At 42.8% G+C, this 16,668-nt stretch overlaps 1 protein-coding gene across 1 annotated transcript in view; it reads right to left on the reverse strand.

Annotated features, from left to right (window-relative positions):
* The window catches only part of SLC7A11 (solute carrier family 7 member 11), an 85,161-nt gene that overhangs the window by 54,110 nt on the left and 14,383 nt on the right, over positions 1-16,668 (reverse strand). Inside the window, exons 4-6 of the mRNA XM_084856069.1 lie at positions 7,693-7,818; positions 4,731-4,830; positions 3,346-3,390 (exon numbers count right to left, since the gene is read on the reverse strand). Coding sequence (XP_084712195.1) covers positions 3,346-3,390; positions 4,731-4,830; positions 7,693-7,818 — 271 coding nt within the window. The remainder of the gene's footprint in view (positions 1-3,345; positions 3,391-4,730; positions 4,831-7,692; positions 7,819-16,668) is intronic.

Below are 16,668 nucleotides of genomic sequence, written 5' to 3' on the forward strand. Positions count from 1 at the left end.
AGATGGATCTGCTCAGCATGATTTAAACATAACAAGGCCATGTAGAAAATCCTATGTGAGTGTTCCTTACAGCTGCCATCTCATTTAAAAGGCACTTACCACAGACAAAGCCATTTATGTGTAGTATTACACACCAGCAATACCTCCTTCTAGGCCACAGATGTGTGAAGAAACACTGTATTTTCACCTGTGTTTATGGTTCGTATGTATTATTTGAGTAAACCCTGAGAGATGTTGTAATGTAACTGAGTAGGCCAAAAGCCTAGCTTTGTTATTGTATATGGGTCCTAAAATAGTCATGACTGCCTTAGCTATGATTGCTATAGAAGGGAGGCTTCAAGTTCAGTTTGACAATGTCTCCTTCTAATGAACCAACTCATACACTGCGCTCAGCATCCAAGGCCCTCCTCCTTGGATTGGTGGCTTGGAGGGTGGCAACAAGAGAGTGGGCTTTCTCAGTGGTGGCCCCCCAATACTGGAATGACCTCCCTGATGAGACCCACCTGGCACCAACATGGTCATCTTTTCAGCACCAGGTAAAAGCTGTCCTCTTCTCCCAAGCATTTGGCAGTATATAATGAGTTTTAATTACGTCTGGACTGTCTTTGGCTGAGAGTTTAAAAATCATTTTTAGATATACGTTGTCCATTTGTGTGTTATCTGTCTATGTTTTTTGTAAATGTTTTTTTGTAATTTGTGTAATATATTTTAATAGTTTTTAATTTTTGTGAACTGCCCAGAGCGCTTTGGCTATGGAGCGGTAGAAATATAATACATGAAATGAAATGTAATACAATGACAGATCAAGGTCAAAAAGGCCCCATGACTTCCACCTACTGGAAAAAAATGAAAATGTCTAGGGGGAGAAGCTACCTTTGTTTGGATAGTCAAGTGGGTCAACAAAAGTAATTGGCAGTTAGGTTCCATAAGGAATTTATGGAACTTATGTCCAGGAGATTTTAAAAGGTCAGTTATAAGTTCGTTGGTGACAGGAGAGGAGTGCTAATGGTTGTTGGCTGAAGGGAGAATGCTTATTGCTGAGGAAGGAGAAACCCCAGTCTGAGGGTACCCGAATGAGAAATCTGGAGCTTGTGGCCATGTTGTGAGGTTGTAGTAAAGCTTCAAGCAGGCAGCAGAGCCTGGCTCCAGAAGGCATTACCAGACGTCTGACCAGAGGGAACTTCAGCAAGTAGTCCCTGAAACAGAATCATCCCAGAAGCCAGAGGCAACAGGAAGAGCTGGAGGCAGAAGAAGACTTATGTACATTATCCATTCCTGGTTGTGAAGGATTAGCTGAGAGAAAGTTTAGGGAAATCCTATCTGCGGGAAAAGCCACCATGAACTGATTAGCAGGGAAGATCCTCTTAGTAGGATCTTCTAACAAAGAAGATCCTCTTCTAACAAAGAAGATCCTCTTAGAAGATCCTCTTAGTAGGATCTTCTAACAAATACACTAACCGAGTATATTTAGCCTAAGTACAGTTAAGCGATCACAGCATATTATTTGAAAAGCGGCACCTTATTACCTTATGTAAATAATGCTCTTAATAAACACTTAGTTTTGATTATCTTGCCTCTAGTGGAGGTGTCAATTCCATGTCTATGCCTTAGTTACCTGGCTACTGAAGTATGTAAGATATAGAGGGCTTAGCGGTAGCAACAGTTTTATGAATAAAGGCTTTATAATTGAGGTAGCATTACCTAATCCCTAGCTATGAGGTCTATTTGGGAACTTAATTTAAAATTGTGGCAGGAAGTTCCATAAACCATAGCCTCAAAGTTTTAGACAGGAAACAGCGGCGGGAAAACGTATGGGGTTTCTCCACACTTGATGATGTAGGCAGGATACCCACTGATTGTTCCTTCACTACATCTGGTGTCTAGCGGTAGGATAACCCACATCATCATTTTTCTTCCACAGCATGCTAACACTGCACATGAATGGCCTGGCTGATGTGGAGCCTCTTAAATGAGCTACATGGGACATTTACATCACCCCCCCAAAAAAAAGGCCTTGTCCTGTTTAAGTTAGGCTGTAGTGTGGTTTGATGACACTATGATTGAGCTGATCTATACACAAGGTATAATTAGCATTTTGAATCAATATTTAAACAGTTAAATTCTGTCACAACATCTGCATTCACTGCATGCTCCTTCCTCAGGGATAAGTCAATGACGTCGACTGAGGGGCAATCTACACCTAGCGTGTTATCACAACGAAGCCAGTAGAGTATCACTGTTAATCTAATCATATTAAAACATGATAACTCACACTCACTCCATTTTCCCATTTCAGTTCTTCCCCGAAAGCGTAACCTTGATTCATACTGTTCAATTGGAAAATCTTTACCACATTAAAGCAGTTCGCAGCAGAGGAGAAGTCTCTTCTTCCTTGTTCTCACAATTCCCCTCCCTCCCTCTCTTTGTTCTAATGACCTCAACATAACGACCTCCCCATACAGTGCGATCGTCCCTCAACACTCTCCAATTCTTCGAAGATCCGAAGAGAATAAAGATATTAGCTGGAGAGGAGAGAGAACTTCGGAGGAACATGCTGGGAAGTGAGCTACTGATGCTAGAAGCAGCCTGAAGATCACATGGAGGTGTTAAGAGCTGTGATTGGCCAGTAGGGAAATAGAAAATCAACCATATAAGGAGTACATCACACCCATATACAGTACCCAAAGTGAAACATTGGACCACATGAATGGAAATCTGGTTGTATATTACAGTATTTCAGGGAAATGAATATGGCAACAGGTCAAAGGAAAATTGCAGCTCAGAAATGAAACCATGTGAACGTCATGTGCACCGAAGGGAGCAGAAACCTTTTAGAAACGTGAAAAAGCATGAGTGGAGATTCTCCCCCAATGATCCCATGAGAATTACCCATATGCTGAAGGGAAGAATCAGAGCCCTAGAGACCTACTTTCTTTTCTGCCTTTTCTGTACAGGCAAGTTATACGCCTACTCAGGTCAATTCAAGACAAAAAGTAGCAAGATTTCAAGCAGCAGCACATTCAAATTGATATTAGGTCTATGGGGAAAAACAACCTGACCAGCATGCAAGATGATTTGAAATAGATCATAGCAGGGCTGGCCGTACCATTAGGCAGGGTGAGGCAGTAGCCTCCAGCAGAAGATGCTGGGGGGAGGCAGAAAGGTGTTGGAGGAGAGAGCTGTGTCACTGTGCCATGCAGCCTGCCCTGCACCCCGAAGGCTAGTCTGCTGTCTTCAGGTGCAGTGGAAGACGCTGGGTCACAGATATTTGATTGGCTGGAGGGAGGAGAGGGCAGGGGGAATTTCAAGATTATTTTTTAAAAGTTAAGAAAGGTTGGTACATGCCTTTCAGGGTTCTCCACTTCTTCAGTAACGAAATTGAGGTAAAACCTATGAAGGCAAAGTTTTAAATCATATGATTGATTGAGCATTTCCCAGCATAAAAAACAAGTCTTACTTTCTCTTCACAATAACATGGTGCAGCATTGTTAGGCTCTGAGCACAACTTAGAGCATATAAACAATGATCAGAATATTATAAAGGGGTCCCAACGGGAGAGGTCACAGGAAGCTGCCTTATACCAAGACAAACCAATGGTCCATCCATCTATTGTCAGCTTTGAATGGCAGCAGCTCTCTAAGGTTTTGGACAGGAGTCTTTCCCAGTCCTACCAAGAGTTGTCAGGGATTGAGTTTCAAACCTTCTGCATGCAAAGCATGTGCTCTAGCATGGAGCACTTACATATGTATCATAATTTCAACCCCTCTCTCACTCTTCTTGCACTCCAATTTAAACAAGGAGGACATTTGATCTTGGACCTACATGCTGGTGGGCAGAGCAATCCTAAAGGGGGAAGGAGTGAAATAAATGGCAAATGATCTACCTCTTTCAAAGCCCTGTCAGCTTGCACCAGGTAGGGGGCAGTTTTGTTGGTTCTTTTTTAACTACCACCACCACCACCATTGGTTTCAATGGGGACAAAATTACATATGCCAGCTCCAAGATGGAGCCTTCTTTGGGACTGGATCCAGCAGACCTACTTTGGGTCTGGGGCTTCTTTGGGGCTTTGGATCTACCAGACCACATCCCCAGGATGCCCTGCTTGGGGGCCTACCACCAGTAAAAAATTTACACCTAGAGAGTTTTCTGCAGGCATACTGGGGCAGATCCCCTCCCGCAAAAAAAAAAAAAAACCTGCAGAGGTCCTCTCCATGAGCAGAGGGGCATTGCACCTAGGGATGTATGGGTTGTGTAAAATCTGTTCCATTTGTGTTTTGCAGATTGTCAGGGATTTTCCATTCCATCATCCACCCATCGACAGAATCGGATTTTTTTTTGTTTCCGAATTTGTGCAAATGTGCATTCATGTAAATTTGCATGTGCAAAAATGCATAAATTTCTCCAAAATACACATTTTAACACTTTAGCCTATTGGGGAAATGCACATTTTGCATATTTTTCTAAGATGAAATTTGTGCAAAATTCAGGAAAGTTAGAAAAACTGTTCACAGGTCTGCAGCTCCACCCAACAGGGGAAAGATTGGCCTGCTGCGGAATGTGCAGGTCAGATTCATGAAAATCTGAACTCATTTAGTTCTATTGTGGATTTCTCTGACATCCCTACTTGCAACCCATCCTAAACCCCTCCAGCCATTGGATATGGGGAATAGGATTGCTAAACTTAATTATCAAACACCATTTCAATAAATCCAGCCTACCACACAACTTACCATCCTGAGTAGGCATACATTCCCGAATAAAAAGCAAGAGGCAATCCCTTGACACTGGCTGCATTCCCCACAAATGCATCTTTAAAGTGCTGAGTTTCTCCTGAAAATAGTTTTTTTTAAAGCCATATTAATTATTAAGGGTGAGGATTACCAAAATAAACATGTATGAGCTAAATCCATTCAAAAAAACCTTCCAATTTGAGCTTGTTAATCAGTCCCTCATATATTTGATAAAGGAGATATGCAAGGCAGGTAAATAAACAGATGAAAGGGGAATATGATTGATGTATATGCTTCCCTCCCCCCATTCTGATTGGCTACCTTCATTGACGTCAATACAGCTATTGTAAATTTGTTTTAAATGTTGCAGATTTGCTGTCACACACCATGTGATAATAAAGTAGTAACAAATACTGAAATATGGAATAAAACATGGTATATGCAGTAAATAAGGGTCATAATAATTCAGATCCTATGCTATCCTACTTCTCCCGTCTATTTTTGTTCTGTAGGTACTATGCAATTAATGGGGAGAGCAATCCTATGGCCACTAGACACTGCCTGGAGGGCCATACGATTTCAGTTTATTGGCTCTGAGCTTGTAGACAGTGCTCCAAGTTCAGATCCAGGAAACTGCGCTCCCCACCCCCTTCCTCTCCCCCTCATAGCCTGCACAGGGAGAACTGGGGTAGTTGCTTCTCCATGCTCATAAAATGGAGCACGAACAGGGCGAAAAGGGGGTGTTCCCAGGAGCGGGGAGGGGAGGAGACCGTGGAAGCCCCTTTATGTTGCTTCATATGGGGTCTCCATGCCCATTCCCGCCCCCTCTCCACAGCCCCAATTAGACACTTAAAATTGCATGTCTAGCCAAGAATGCAGGGTAGGCAGAGCGCTGAGGAGAGGATCCCCTCCATGCACCGCCTGACCTACATTGGATAGGCATCAGCCTCTGAGTTTGGAGGGTGACGTCTATCATGATAGGATTGTGCCCTAGCACTCCTAATATTTTTCTAAGGAACAGTATTCTTTTTCTAACAGAAGCTAATGGCTAAAATCTTGCAGATGTTTCATATGATATTCAGTACTGGAATCACATTACATTTAAGCAAACATCGGACCCATCAGAACACATAAGGGTAAAATTATTGGAAATGGTGCCCAGGGGGTGGTTACACCCACAAAATAATAGGATATGTTTGTCCCATGTTTGTCACCAACAGTTTGGAATATTTATATCCCAGACCTAATTGCAATGAAGATTTTTTTCAAAGGAGTTCTGCTAATTTTAAGAAAAGCTGGCGGGAAAATATATTGACAAAATAATTCATTACCTGTGGGCATGTGTGCATGCATATGTCAAGAAAGCAGTTTTCCTACTTTTCACTTCATAAATATATACATTCAATTTACAAAGGTGTAAAATATATTTTAGTGGGAGGCAATGAAGTTCAGTGATGATCACATCTTTGGCTTTTGACTACTAATTCTGTTATTTTTGCAAATATCAGTAGCCAAATTCTGACATTTCCATTTCTATTTCTTATTGCAGAAACCAATGTGAGTTTTACTCAAGTAATAACATAAGCCAAAATTTTTACTGACTTGCATCTTGTTTAATCAGGGAAACTGCACCTCTGTAATATTAATGCAGCCCACAGTTCAGACTGGGCATGGAGTAAGGAATGGCAGTGTGACATAGCAATGATAGGTGTATGAACTCGAGTGGATACTTCACCACATATAAGAGGTTAACTGGAAAATAGGGTAGAACTACAGGAATGTATATGAATGGTGCTTTACATGTATGCCAGTTTAACAAAGGTGGTCCGTGACATATTGCCACTTCAGATGATTGCAATATGCTATCCAAAAGTTACAACCCAACTCTTGTGACATCACAGGCAACTTGGCACTCATCTTGGATATCTCAGAGGATGCAGTATCAAGCTTTGCAGATATTACAGAAAGTGCTGTGGTTACTTTACTCTAGATAAATGCATATCAACCATCAACCTCCCACAAAATTGTGCCGCCTTAGGGTTTGCCTGTTTTACTGTATGGGCCAGGCTGCTTTTTCAATGAAAACATCTTGCTTAAGCTTCCATTTGAGATTCGGAACAAACTACGGTTTTCCATTACTTCTGAATATGGGAAACTGATTTGAACAAAGTTAGTCATAATGTGGTTTCAGATCCTGATCTGTTATCTCAATGTGGCTTGAACAACCCAAAGTTCCTATATTTGGATGTAATTTGGAACTGTGGCTTGTTCCAAAACTGCAAAAGAAAGCTTAACATTTTCACCCCTCACACACAAAGGAGGAGGCAAGGGGAGCGGAATTTTGCAAGCCAAAGACTTGTCACAGAGCATTCTCATACATCTGAACTGAACTATAGTGAAGGAAAACACTTACAGAATGAAGGAAGAGTGTTGGGACAATGGCAAAGAAAAATAGTAATATGAGATGTTAATCCACGCAAACACAGGGGATACTGATTATGGTTCGCATCTATTTAATGAGATATTAATATTCATGCAAAATCTGAAGGGAAGCCCTATTGAAATGGAACAGGGGATAATATGTGCCAGTTATTCTCACTGCATCGAGACTGACCTTTGAACTTCATCCACATGTGATGCACATCCCGAATGCCCAACTATTCTGGCATCTCAAGTGGTTTTAAGTACCCTTCCAAGGTGTTTACACATTTTTGCTGAGAAGAGCAACTCATTGGTCCTTCGTTTAAAAATTATGGATCCCTCATCAGCATGCTGCTGTAAATATAACTATTCCTCTCAGCATAGTTCTGCTTCCAGTTATTTACATGACAGTATGGAGCTTAAGTTGAACAAGCAGAGACTAATTAAGAGATTTTGCTGGCATAAGCACTATTTGGTAGAGGCAAGGGTGGGAAGGGGGAGATAAAAGCACTTAAAATAGCATTTACTTTTCAGTTCATACCTTTAATTAGCTGCATAACTCCAGGGACTATAATTATCAAAATTGCTATGAGCTTGCAAAAGGTTAGGAAAATCTGGATGCGGGCACTCCAGCTGACGCTCATGCTATTCAAGACCATTACAATAGCTGGAGAGGGGAGAAAGAGAAAGAGAGATAATAGTTAAAGAAAAGTGCTCCTCATCTGTCCAAGAACACCATAAGCTCCATCAAGGGAGAGCTCCCCTCAGCATGTATTCTGGGCATTTGCAAAAGAATTAGACTTACCCTTCTAAACATTTCCTTCACTAGCCTACTTGCAACTCACATTTTTCATCTTATCACACTCTCCTCAACATGCCCCTACTAAAACACTCCCTTCCATCCCGCACTATTCCGGCTATAAATCTATAATGTGCAGCCTTTCAACAGAAGACTTTAAAGCTTCTTCCTTCCTGGTGGAACTGCTTGGCATTGGTAATTGATGGACTGGTAAGTCAGCCTTCAAACTGAAAATTAATTTCACATTCCCTTGCAATTATAAACATTGTTTGATTTAACTGCAGATTTGTATGTCATTTGAAAAAAAACTAAAGAATGAATTAAAAAAAATCAAGGCTTCAAATGCTCACAATTATGGGTTCCACAGAACATTTCCCTTAAGCTCAGTGCTCATGTTAATTTCCTCCTACTGCTCTGTGTCCTCCTGAAAAAAGTTTGTAGTTTCCTCTGAAGAGATGCCTTAAGTAGAGACTGAGCATTCATAGGGATGGGTATAAGAAACCTCCCAGCTAGTCCCAGTTACTTAAGGTTTTACCACTGTAAAGACAGTAGCAGTTTCTGGCCCATATGTAAGCAAGCACTCAAGAAAGGTCTATTATCTACATATACCAGTTCAGTTGTAATGGCATCCCCCCCACCCCCAAAACATAGTTGAAACCATGCGAATCCCTGTTAAGAGTTCCTTCAGGGCAGGGATTGCGTCTTAAAAAACGTTTCATTATGTAATGAAGATAAGGCTGAAAAGATTGTTAGTCTTTGTACATGCAGTGAAATAATATTTGCTCTGCCATGCACACGTTTTCTACAGTAACATTTTTAGCCAATAGTGCACACATAGATTAGTTCACGTGTGAAACTAATGGGAACACATGAAGTTGTTTTATTTGCACATACTGAATCCACTTACTGAGAAAGACATAAGCCCTGTGCAGACATTCTCAACACAAGTAGGGCTAAACTGTGCAGGAAATGTGGATGAGCATATACAACCTGCCCCGAAAAGTCCCCAAGCCCCCAGCTACATCATAGATCTTTGCACGTTCTGTGCAAAGACCTGAACAGGGCTCTGTAACTGCATTTGACTGAACACACTTACTGAGCTCAGAAACTGCCTTATAAGGAAAACCATCATCACGCAGATGATTATAAAATTTACAGCTTATATGGAGTAATCCAGGGGGTTGGAGATTAGCAAATAAAACAGCCTTCCACATCTGCCCTGGTTAGAACTGTCAAATCTAGAATGTCAAAGTACTAGGGCTGTGAACTTGCATACTAAAGATACTGAAGTAGCATATTGTCAGTTCTTGTTTTGTAGGTTGAATATTTTTAGTCACATGTGTACAAGTAAGCACACGGATTAATCTTTCGTGGGCAATTTCCTATATCCTTTAAGGAGATTTATGGTGTATGGCATTTCTTTACACATCTCGCCAGCTAGGTTTTTCAGTCTGAAACAGGCAGCAGAGTTCACAACCTAAGGATTAATTTAATCTCATGTTGGTAATGGCTTAATTTTCTTTAGATTCTCATTGAACGCCTCTTTAGTTAGAATGTCTGAAGCAAAAAGAGATGGAAAACCCATGGTAATGGGGAGAGGGAGTCTGGCACTCAGATGTGGTTTGCTGAGGAAAAAGAATTTAAACTGTGACATTTGTTAGCAACATGTTTGCTTTTTTAAGCTAAAATGCAGGTTGATATATGGGTCGAAAGGAAGCCATGGCAAAACGTATGCAAAGAGGTAAAAATACCAGCTTTATGGTGCAATCACCCTGCCTCATTCATGGAATTTTACAGAGGTCCGGACAATGCCATCTTCCACTTATAGCCCTCCCATGTTTTCCCACTGTTCCGTCCGTCTTTTTTCTTTCCCCAAAAAATCTGTTACAGAGGAAAAGATGGAATCACTGCACAACGTATTTTGATTGGTAGCACTCGGAGCCCTCTGTCTGGAAGCACCCTTTATCTTCTAAAGTAAACATTTAAGTATGAAGCATTCAACTACTCTGCCTTGAACACTATTATACAACTCAAGAATGAATGGCCAGGCTGAGCATCCTTTCTTGTATGAGAACTTACTAGCGACGACATAATACAGTGATCTGCCCTCCAGAAATACATGCTAGATTTCCTGTTAGATAATAGCTAGTGAGATGCTGAGTTATGTGAATGGCAAAAGTTCACAGAGTATCTCGTAGCCTTCTTTCTGAGCAATCCAAGGAATGGATCATAAATCACTTGTCCTAAGTGAATCATTCATATTACAATGAAAAATCCAGCATCTGCATGAGCACAGTTTATCAGAATTTATAACGAGGTTTGATTCCAAGTTCTACCATGTTCAGACCAGTGGGGAAGCTGCCAGCTGCCCCCGTTCTGCTTTTGCGATTGTTCTGTTGTGGCTTTGTAGTCTGACCAAAAAAAGGAGGGAAGCATAAAGGTGTGATTTAATATTGCATCACACAGGTTTTCTTTTATAGCTACATCAGTGCAGCCAGCCACCTGGGCCATTTGCACAACCCTCTTAACTTTAATGGCAGCTTTTTAAACAAAAGCCCAAAGGCCAAGGTGGGCGGCATCATGCTAAAAAGAAGGAGAAGAAGTGGGCATTGCAGATAATTACACTGACGACAGCTACAGAAGGTGAGAAGGATGCAAGGGATCTGAAATCACATATAGTAGGAATACTTGTTGGGTTACACTTCTCAGTCCAATATTATATAGAATATGACAGGAGAAGTAGCGGCAGTACTGGTTTTCTACCAGTTCCCAACACTGACACAGGACAAAATAAAAAGAATTCATGCAGAGTATATGCGATAAACAGATAAGGAGGGATGTCTGCCAATAGCTAAAAAATATTCCCATTTAGAAATGTGTGTGCATCAGTGCCAAAGAAAATATAATCGCTTATGATTTAGAAATTCAAATGTGCTCATTATTTTAATCTGTTATAATTACTAAATCCAGACATTCACTATCACAGATATACTAGATTTTGTTACATCTGGAGATACATTTCAAAGAGCAGGGGTTGGGGGTGCTTACAAACTGGGTTACCAATGGCATGAATTAGAATTATATTGTAGCCCTCAGTATTGAGAGAGAACTGTTACAAGCATTTAACACCCAATAAGCTTTCTAAAATTTGTCAGAATGATATGGATCAGTGCTGGAAGTGTGGTATTAAAAGAGTTTTTATCCAGTCTTGGTGAACATACACTAAAATAAAGAAATACTAGATGCAGATCATATACATAGTCAATACTATATTACAAGTTAATTTGTCATTAAACCCTGAAGTATTTGATTGACTTTTAAAAGGTAAGGTCTTTGAGTTTGAAGAGACTCTTCTGTTCCACATTATTCTAGCAGCCAGAATATTGCAATGCTAGATACCTGGAAGACTAAAAATATTCCACATTTGTTAAACCATGAGACCATATTGTTATGAATAACCCTACATAGAATATCCATGTTAAAAATGAGAAATATAAAATTAAGAACTGTTTTATTTTTTATTTATACTAACATTTTTAGCCTAGCTTCCTCCTCCAACAGAGAAGCTCAAAGCAGCTAACAATCTACAACAGCCAACATCAACAATAAAAATAACAATAATAATCCTCATTTAAAAAAAAATCAAATAAACACATCACAGAAGTTTTAGAACATTTTGGAATACCATATTGCAAATGGTTATCATTTTCCTTTCTTTGTGTGTGTGTGTGTGGTCTTAGTTGCTCACAATTGGTTGTATTTGAATTTTTATGTCCTGACTGCCTTGAAAGGGCTGGTCTTGAAGCTGCCCCTAAAGAATCATTACTCATACCCAAAGGTTTTAACAGCTATGAGCCAGATGCAAATGTCCTCTTTGTAAGCTTGAGTGGGTGGTTGCTGCACAACTCTAGGCACCCTTGGATGAAACCAATTTTTTTCACTCTGGTGGTTTCAGACCTAGTTTTAGCACAGAAACTTCCTTGGTCAACCTGATGGATGCCCTATGCAGGGAAAAGAACAACCTTGCTAGGTTACCTGGATTTCTCAGCAACTTTTGATACCATTGACTAGGCTATCCTTTAGAAAAGGTTGTCCATGTTGATGGTTGGAGGTACTGTACTATGGTGGTTTTGGTCTCCCTGGAGGTTGATTCCAGAAGATGGGACTATGCCTCAAGGCACCATCTTGTTCCACACAAGTCATTTGGAGATTTGGAGTGATATGCCATTGGTATGCTGATGACTAGGGGCATCCCCTCCCCATGTGCTGCAACACACACACACACAGAATCCCCTGCCCTGTGAATGGCAATGAAGCTTAGGAAAAGAAAAACATGCATTGTTGCCAATTGAAGTTTTTTTTTCCTATGCTTAATTGCCATGGAGGAGGTGATTTTCAGGGCAGCACAGCTGGGGAGGAAAGAGTACTGTGATCCCCCCTAAAAATCACCAACCACATTGAAATTAAACTTGTGGGGCGGGGGTCCATTGGTGTCAATGGACGCTTTTTCTCTAAGCCTAAGTGCATGGAGGAGGGGGTGATTTTCCTCTGGAAAGGAAAAAGAAAGAGAGAAAGAAGTTGAGGGGGGGAGAGAAGGGGGTGAAGGGACAGAGGGAGATGAGTTGAGGGAAAAGGAAGAAAAACGTGTTTTATTGCCCTCCCAAAAATAATCTGGGCAGGAGGTCCTTCTCATACCACAACTGTCTGTAAGATCCTGGTTATGTGTGGGTCATCTGGAGATTTGAAGTAATGTGCTTGTGTGTGTGGGAGGGGGAAATAATGCATCCTCTTGATATTTGTGGGTCTGCCTTGCACTGTGGCACATGAAGAGGTGGTGCTAACAGAGTGTGCAGCTTCATAGCCTGCTCTGTTTTTCTCTTCCTCTGTACATATCTATATGTGTGATGGGAGGTGGAGGCCATGGTGTGGCCAGGGCCAGGCCTCAGGGTGTAGCTCCAGGGCCCCAAGGTTCTGCATGTCCCCAAATGATCCCCTGAAATTGCAGTGCTGGCTCCTTCTCCTTGCTCCTAGTCTGACCCCGGCTGCAGGTTCACCTGGCTGGTTGCAAAAGGAATTGCCATGGCAGCTGGCCAGGCAAGCCTGTACTGTTGCATGCCATTTTAAAATAATCTTTAGGGGCCATGGCCAATGAGGGCACAGGTGCGACATAAAGACTGTCCCTTTGCCACTCCTGTGCCCTCATTGGCCTTGTTCACCCCAAAGACAGTGCCTGATTGGTTCAGATTGCTGCTACTCAAAACCCAAGTTAAAAAAACAGTTATTCCAAAATAGTGCACCATGGGGCCTGCCCCAGTACTTTCTTTTGCCAGTGCAGGGCCTGCCAGGCTAGGAGGGAGAGAAGCTGCCACCGCACCCACCATCACCACCACCAGGTAAATTTTAAAAAGGAGAGAGGGAGAGCTAGTTGAAGGTGTGAGTGGCTGGGGGGGGGAGGGCCGTCTTGCCCAGTGGACCCTCAAAGCTACCTGGGTGAGTGGAAATTCACATGTCCCCACCATAGAGAGACAGCCCCAGAAACTGTATAGAGAGAATGAAAGACAGCCATCATTCCACTCCATTGTCTCCTCTTCGCATTTCTTTTTCCAGGCTCCCTCTGCCTCCTCTATACTGTCCAGTCCTTGTTCCATCTTTCCCATCCACAAACTTGTCTCTCCCTCTGTCCCAGCCTCTCCTAGGGATGTCAGAGAATTCCGCCACGGATCTCGGTGAGCCCGAATGCCAGTGCATTCGGCCCCCTGAAATCCATCACGGAACGGCCTGCCACCCTGCCCCCTCGCGGATACCCCCGGGACGAGACTTACCTGGGGCGGATGTTCCGGGCAGCGGCGGCTCCAGCGGTGGCTTTGGCGGCGGCGGCAGCTGGTCTTCCGACCGGCTGCCACCGCCGCCATTTGCAGTCTTGTCATTTTAATTTTTTTTTACAAGACGTGATAGGCTATGTAAAGATTTACATAGCCTATCATGGCTGGGTAAAAAAAACAAAAACCGCATAAGCAAATGGCGGCGGCTACAGCCACCGCCATTTGCGTTCCTTATTTTTGGCCGTCTTAGTCTATGTACATATTTACGTAGACTATGACAGCGAAAATAAAGGGGAATGTAAATAGCATAGCGGGCGCTATTTGCATCCCTTTTTGATTCGCGGTTTTAGCCTACATAAATATTTACGTAGACTGTTGTTGTTGTTCAGTCGTTCAGTCGTGTCCGACTCTTCATGACCCCATGGACCATAGCATGCCAGGCCTTCCTGTCCTGTGCTCTCTCCCGGAACGTGCTCAAGTCCATATTCATTGCTTACGTAGACTAAGACGGCCAAAAATAAGGAACGCAAATGGCAGCGGCCATAGCCACCGCCATTTGTGTACCCGGTTTGTTTGTTTGTTTGTTTGTTTGTTTTCCCAGAGCCCTCCACAGCTGGAAATCGGGCTGCGGATGACTCTGGACTGGGCCTGGCCAGCTGCTCCGCAGAGCTGCCGCGGAGCACAGCCGGCCATGGAGGATTCCGGGGGGAGGAGGAACAGATCGCCTCCCCCCCCCGTCGAGGATTCCGGGGGGAGGGACAGAATGCCTCCCCCCCCATCATCAACATAATCCGTGGAAAGGTAAGTGACTTTCGTACATCCCTAGCCTCTCCCTCTACTCTCCTTCCTAACCTTCTTCCTTACCCCATTTCATCTACCTACTTTATCCTACTGCAAATCGTGGGTTAAGCAAGGGTTATTTAACCCTTGAATAACCTACGATGACCAGGTTTGGACAACACAGCGCGCACAACCCCCAATCTGTCCGATCAGGGGCTGAGCAGTCAAAATGGCCACAGCACACACCACAGCTCATCATGAATTAAATAACCCACGATGGGCCGACCATGTCAAGTGAACTGGCTCACTGACTTCGGGCCAGGGTCCTCATAGAATCATAGATAGAATCATAGAATAGTAGGGTTGGAAGGGGCCTACAAGGCCATCGAGTCCAACCCCCTGCCCAATGCAGGAATCCAAGTCAGAGCATCCCTGACAGATGGCTGTCCAGCCTCGTCTTGAATGCCTCCAGTGTGGGAGAGCCCACCACCTCCCTAGGGAATTGGTTCCATTGTCGTATTGCTCTTACAGTCAGGACGTTTTTCCTGAAGTTCAGCTGGAATCTGGCTTCCTGTAACTTGAGCCCATTATTCCGTGTCCTGCACTCTGGGATGATCAAGAAGAGATCCTGGCCTTCCTCTCTGTGACAACCTTTCAAGTACTTGAAGAGTACTATCATATCTCCCCTCAGTCTTCTCTTCTCAAGGCTAAACATGCCCAGTTCTTTCAGTCTCTCTTCATAGGGCTTTGTTTCCAGTCCCCTGATCATCTTTGTTGCCCTCCTCTGAACCCTCTCCAGTTTGTCTGCATCCTTCTTAAAGTGTGGTGCCCAGAACTGGACACAGTACTCCAGATGAGGCCTAACCAGTGCTGAGTAGAGGGGAACTAGTACTTCCTGGGATTTGGAAGCTATGCTTCTATTAATGCAGCCCAAAATAGCATTTGCCTTTTTTGCAGACACATCACATGGTTGGCTCATATTCAGCTTGTGATCGACCACAATTCCAAGATCTTTATCACTTGTAGTGTTGTTGAGCCACATATCCCCCATCTTGTAAGTGTGCATTTGGTTTCTTTTTCCTAGGTGCAGAACTTGGCATTTATCCCTATTCAATGTCATTCTGTTGTTTTCTGCCCAGCGCTCCAGTCTATCATGATCACTTTGAATTTTGTTTCTGTCTTCCAAAGTATTAGCTATCCCACCCAATTTTGTGTCATCTGCAAATTTGATCAGTATCCCCTGCACCTCCTCCTCCAAGTCATTAATACAAATGTTGAAGAGCACTGGGCCCAGGACTGAGCCCTGCGGTACCCCACTCGTTACCTCTCCCCAGTTTGAGAAGGTCCCATTGATAAGCACTCTTTGGTCCTGACCGATCCAGCTTTGTCATTACAGGCCCAAACCTCCTCTGTGGTACGTAGCACCATTCATCAGCTACAGCTAATGCACTAGCTGCACCTGCCCCTGAATAAAGATAGTCTGGTCACAGGTACTCATGCTCTGGTCACTCCCAGACTAGATTACTGCAATATGCACTATATACAGCTGCCTTTGAAGACATCTCAAAAACTTTATTTAGCTGCTTGGCTGCTACCTAAGACTGGAACTAGGAGACATCTCATACCAGTTTGGAAACAGCTTCCCTAAATGCCAGTTGTTTCTGAGCACAATTTGGCGTTCTGGTGCTCACCCAAGCGCAAATTAAGCTTTCAACCTGGGTACTCAAAGGACTGTCTTTTCCCACATGTACCAGCCAGTACATTAAGATCTTCATTGGAGACCCTTTTCCAGGTGCCTTCCCATTTGAAGTTAGGCTGATAGCAACCACTGATGGGGCTCTTTCAGCTGTGGTGCCCCGTGAGTGGAGTCTTCATCCCAGAGTACCCATTCCCATAGCTTTCCAGAGCCAGGCAAAGCCTTAAAAAATCCCAGACCATTTTAAATACTGTTAAATTATTTTAGCTTGCCTCTCTTTCTACTACCGTGTTTTAATCTGTTCTTGCTGTTTTATTTCATGTTGTTTTTATTGATTGGTTCTTTTACTCTTCCATTGTTTAAATTGTTTTAGTGACTGTAATGCCACCCTGGCAGTATTTTTTTTCTAAAAGTGCCCAG

The sequence above is a fragment of the Heloderma suspectum genome, chromosome 5, assembly GCF_057233095.1.
Source record: "Heloderma suspectum isolate Gila_16-S chromosome 5, 16-S_ref, whole genome shotgun sequence".
Lineage (NCBI taxonomy): Eukaryota > Metazoa > Chordata > Lepidosauria > Squamata > Helodermatidae > Heloderma > Heloderma suspectum.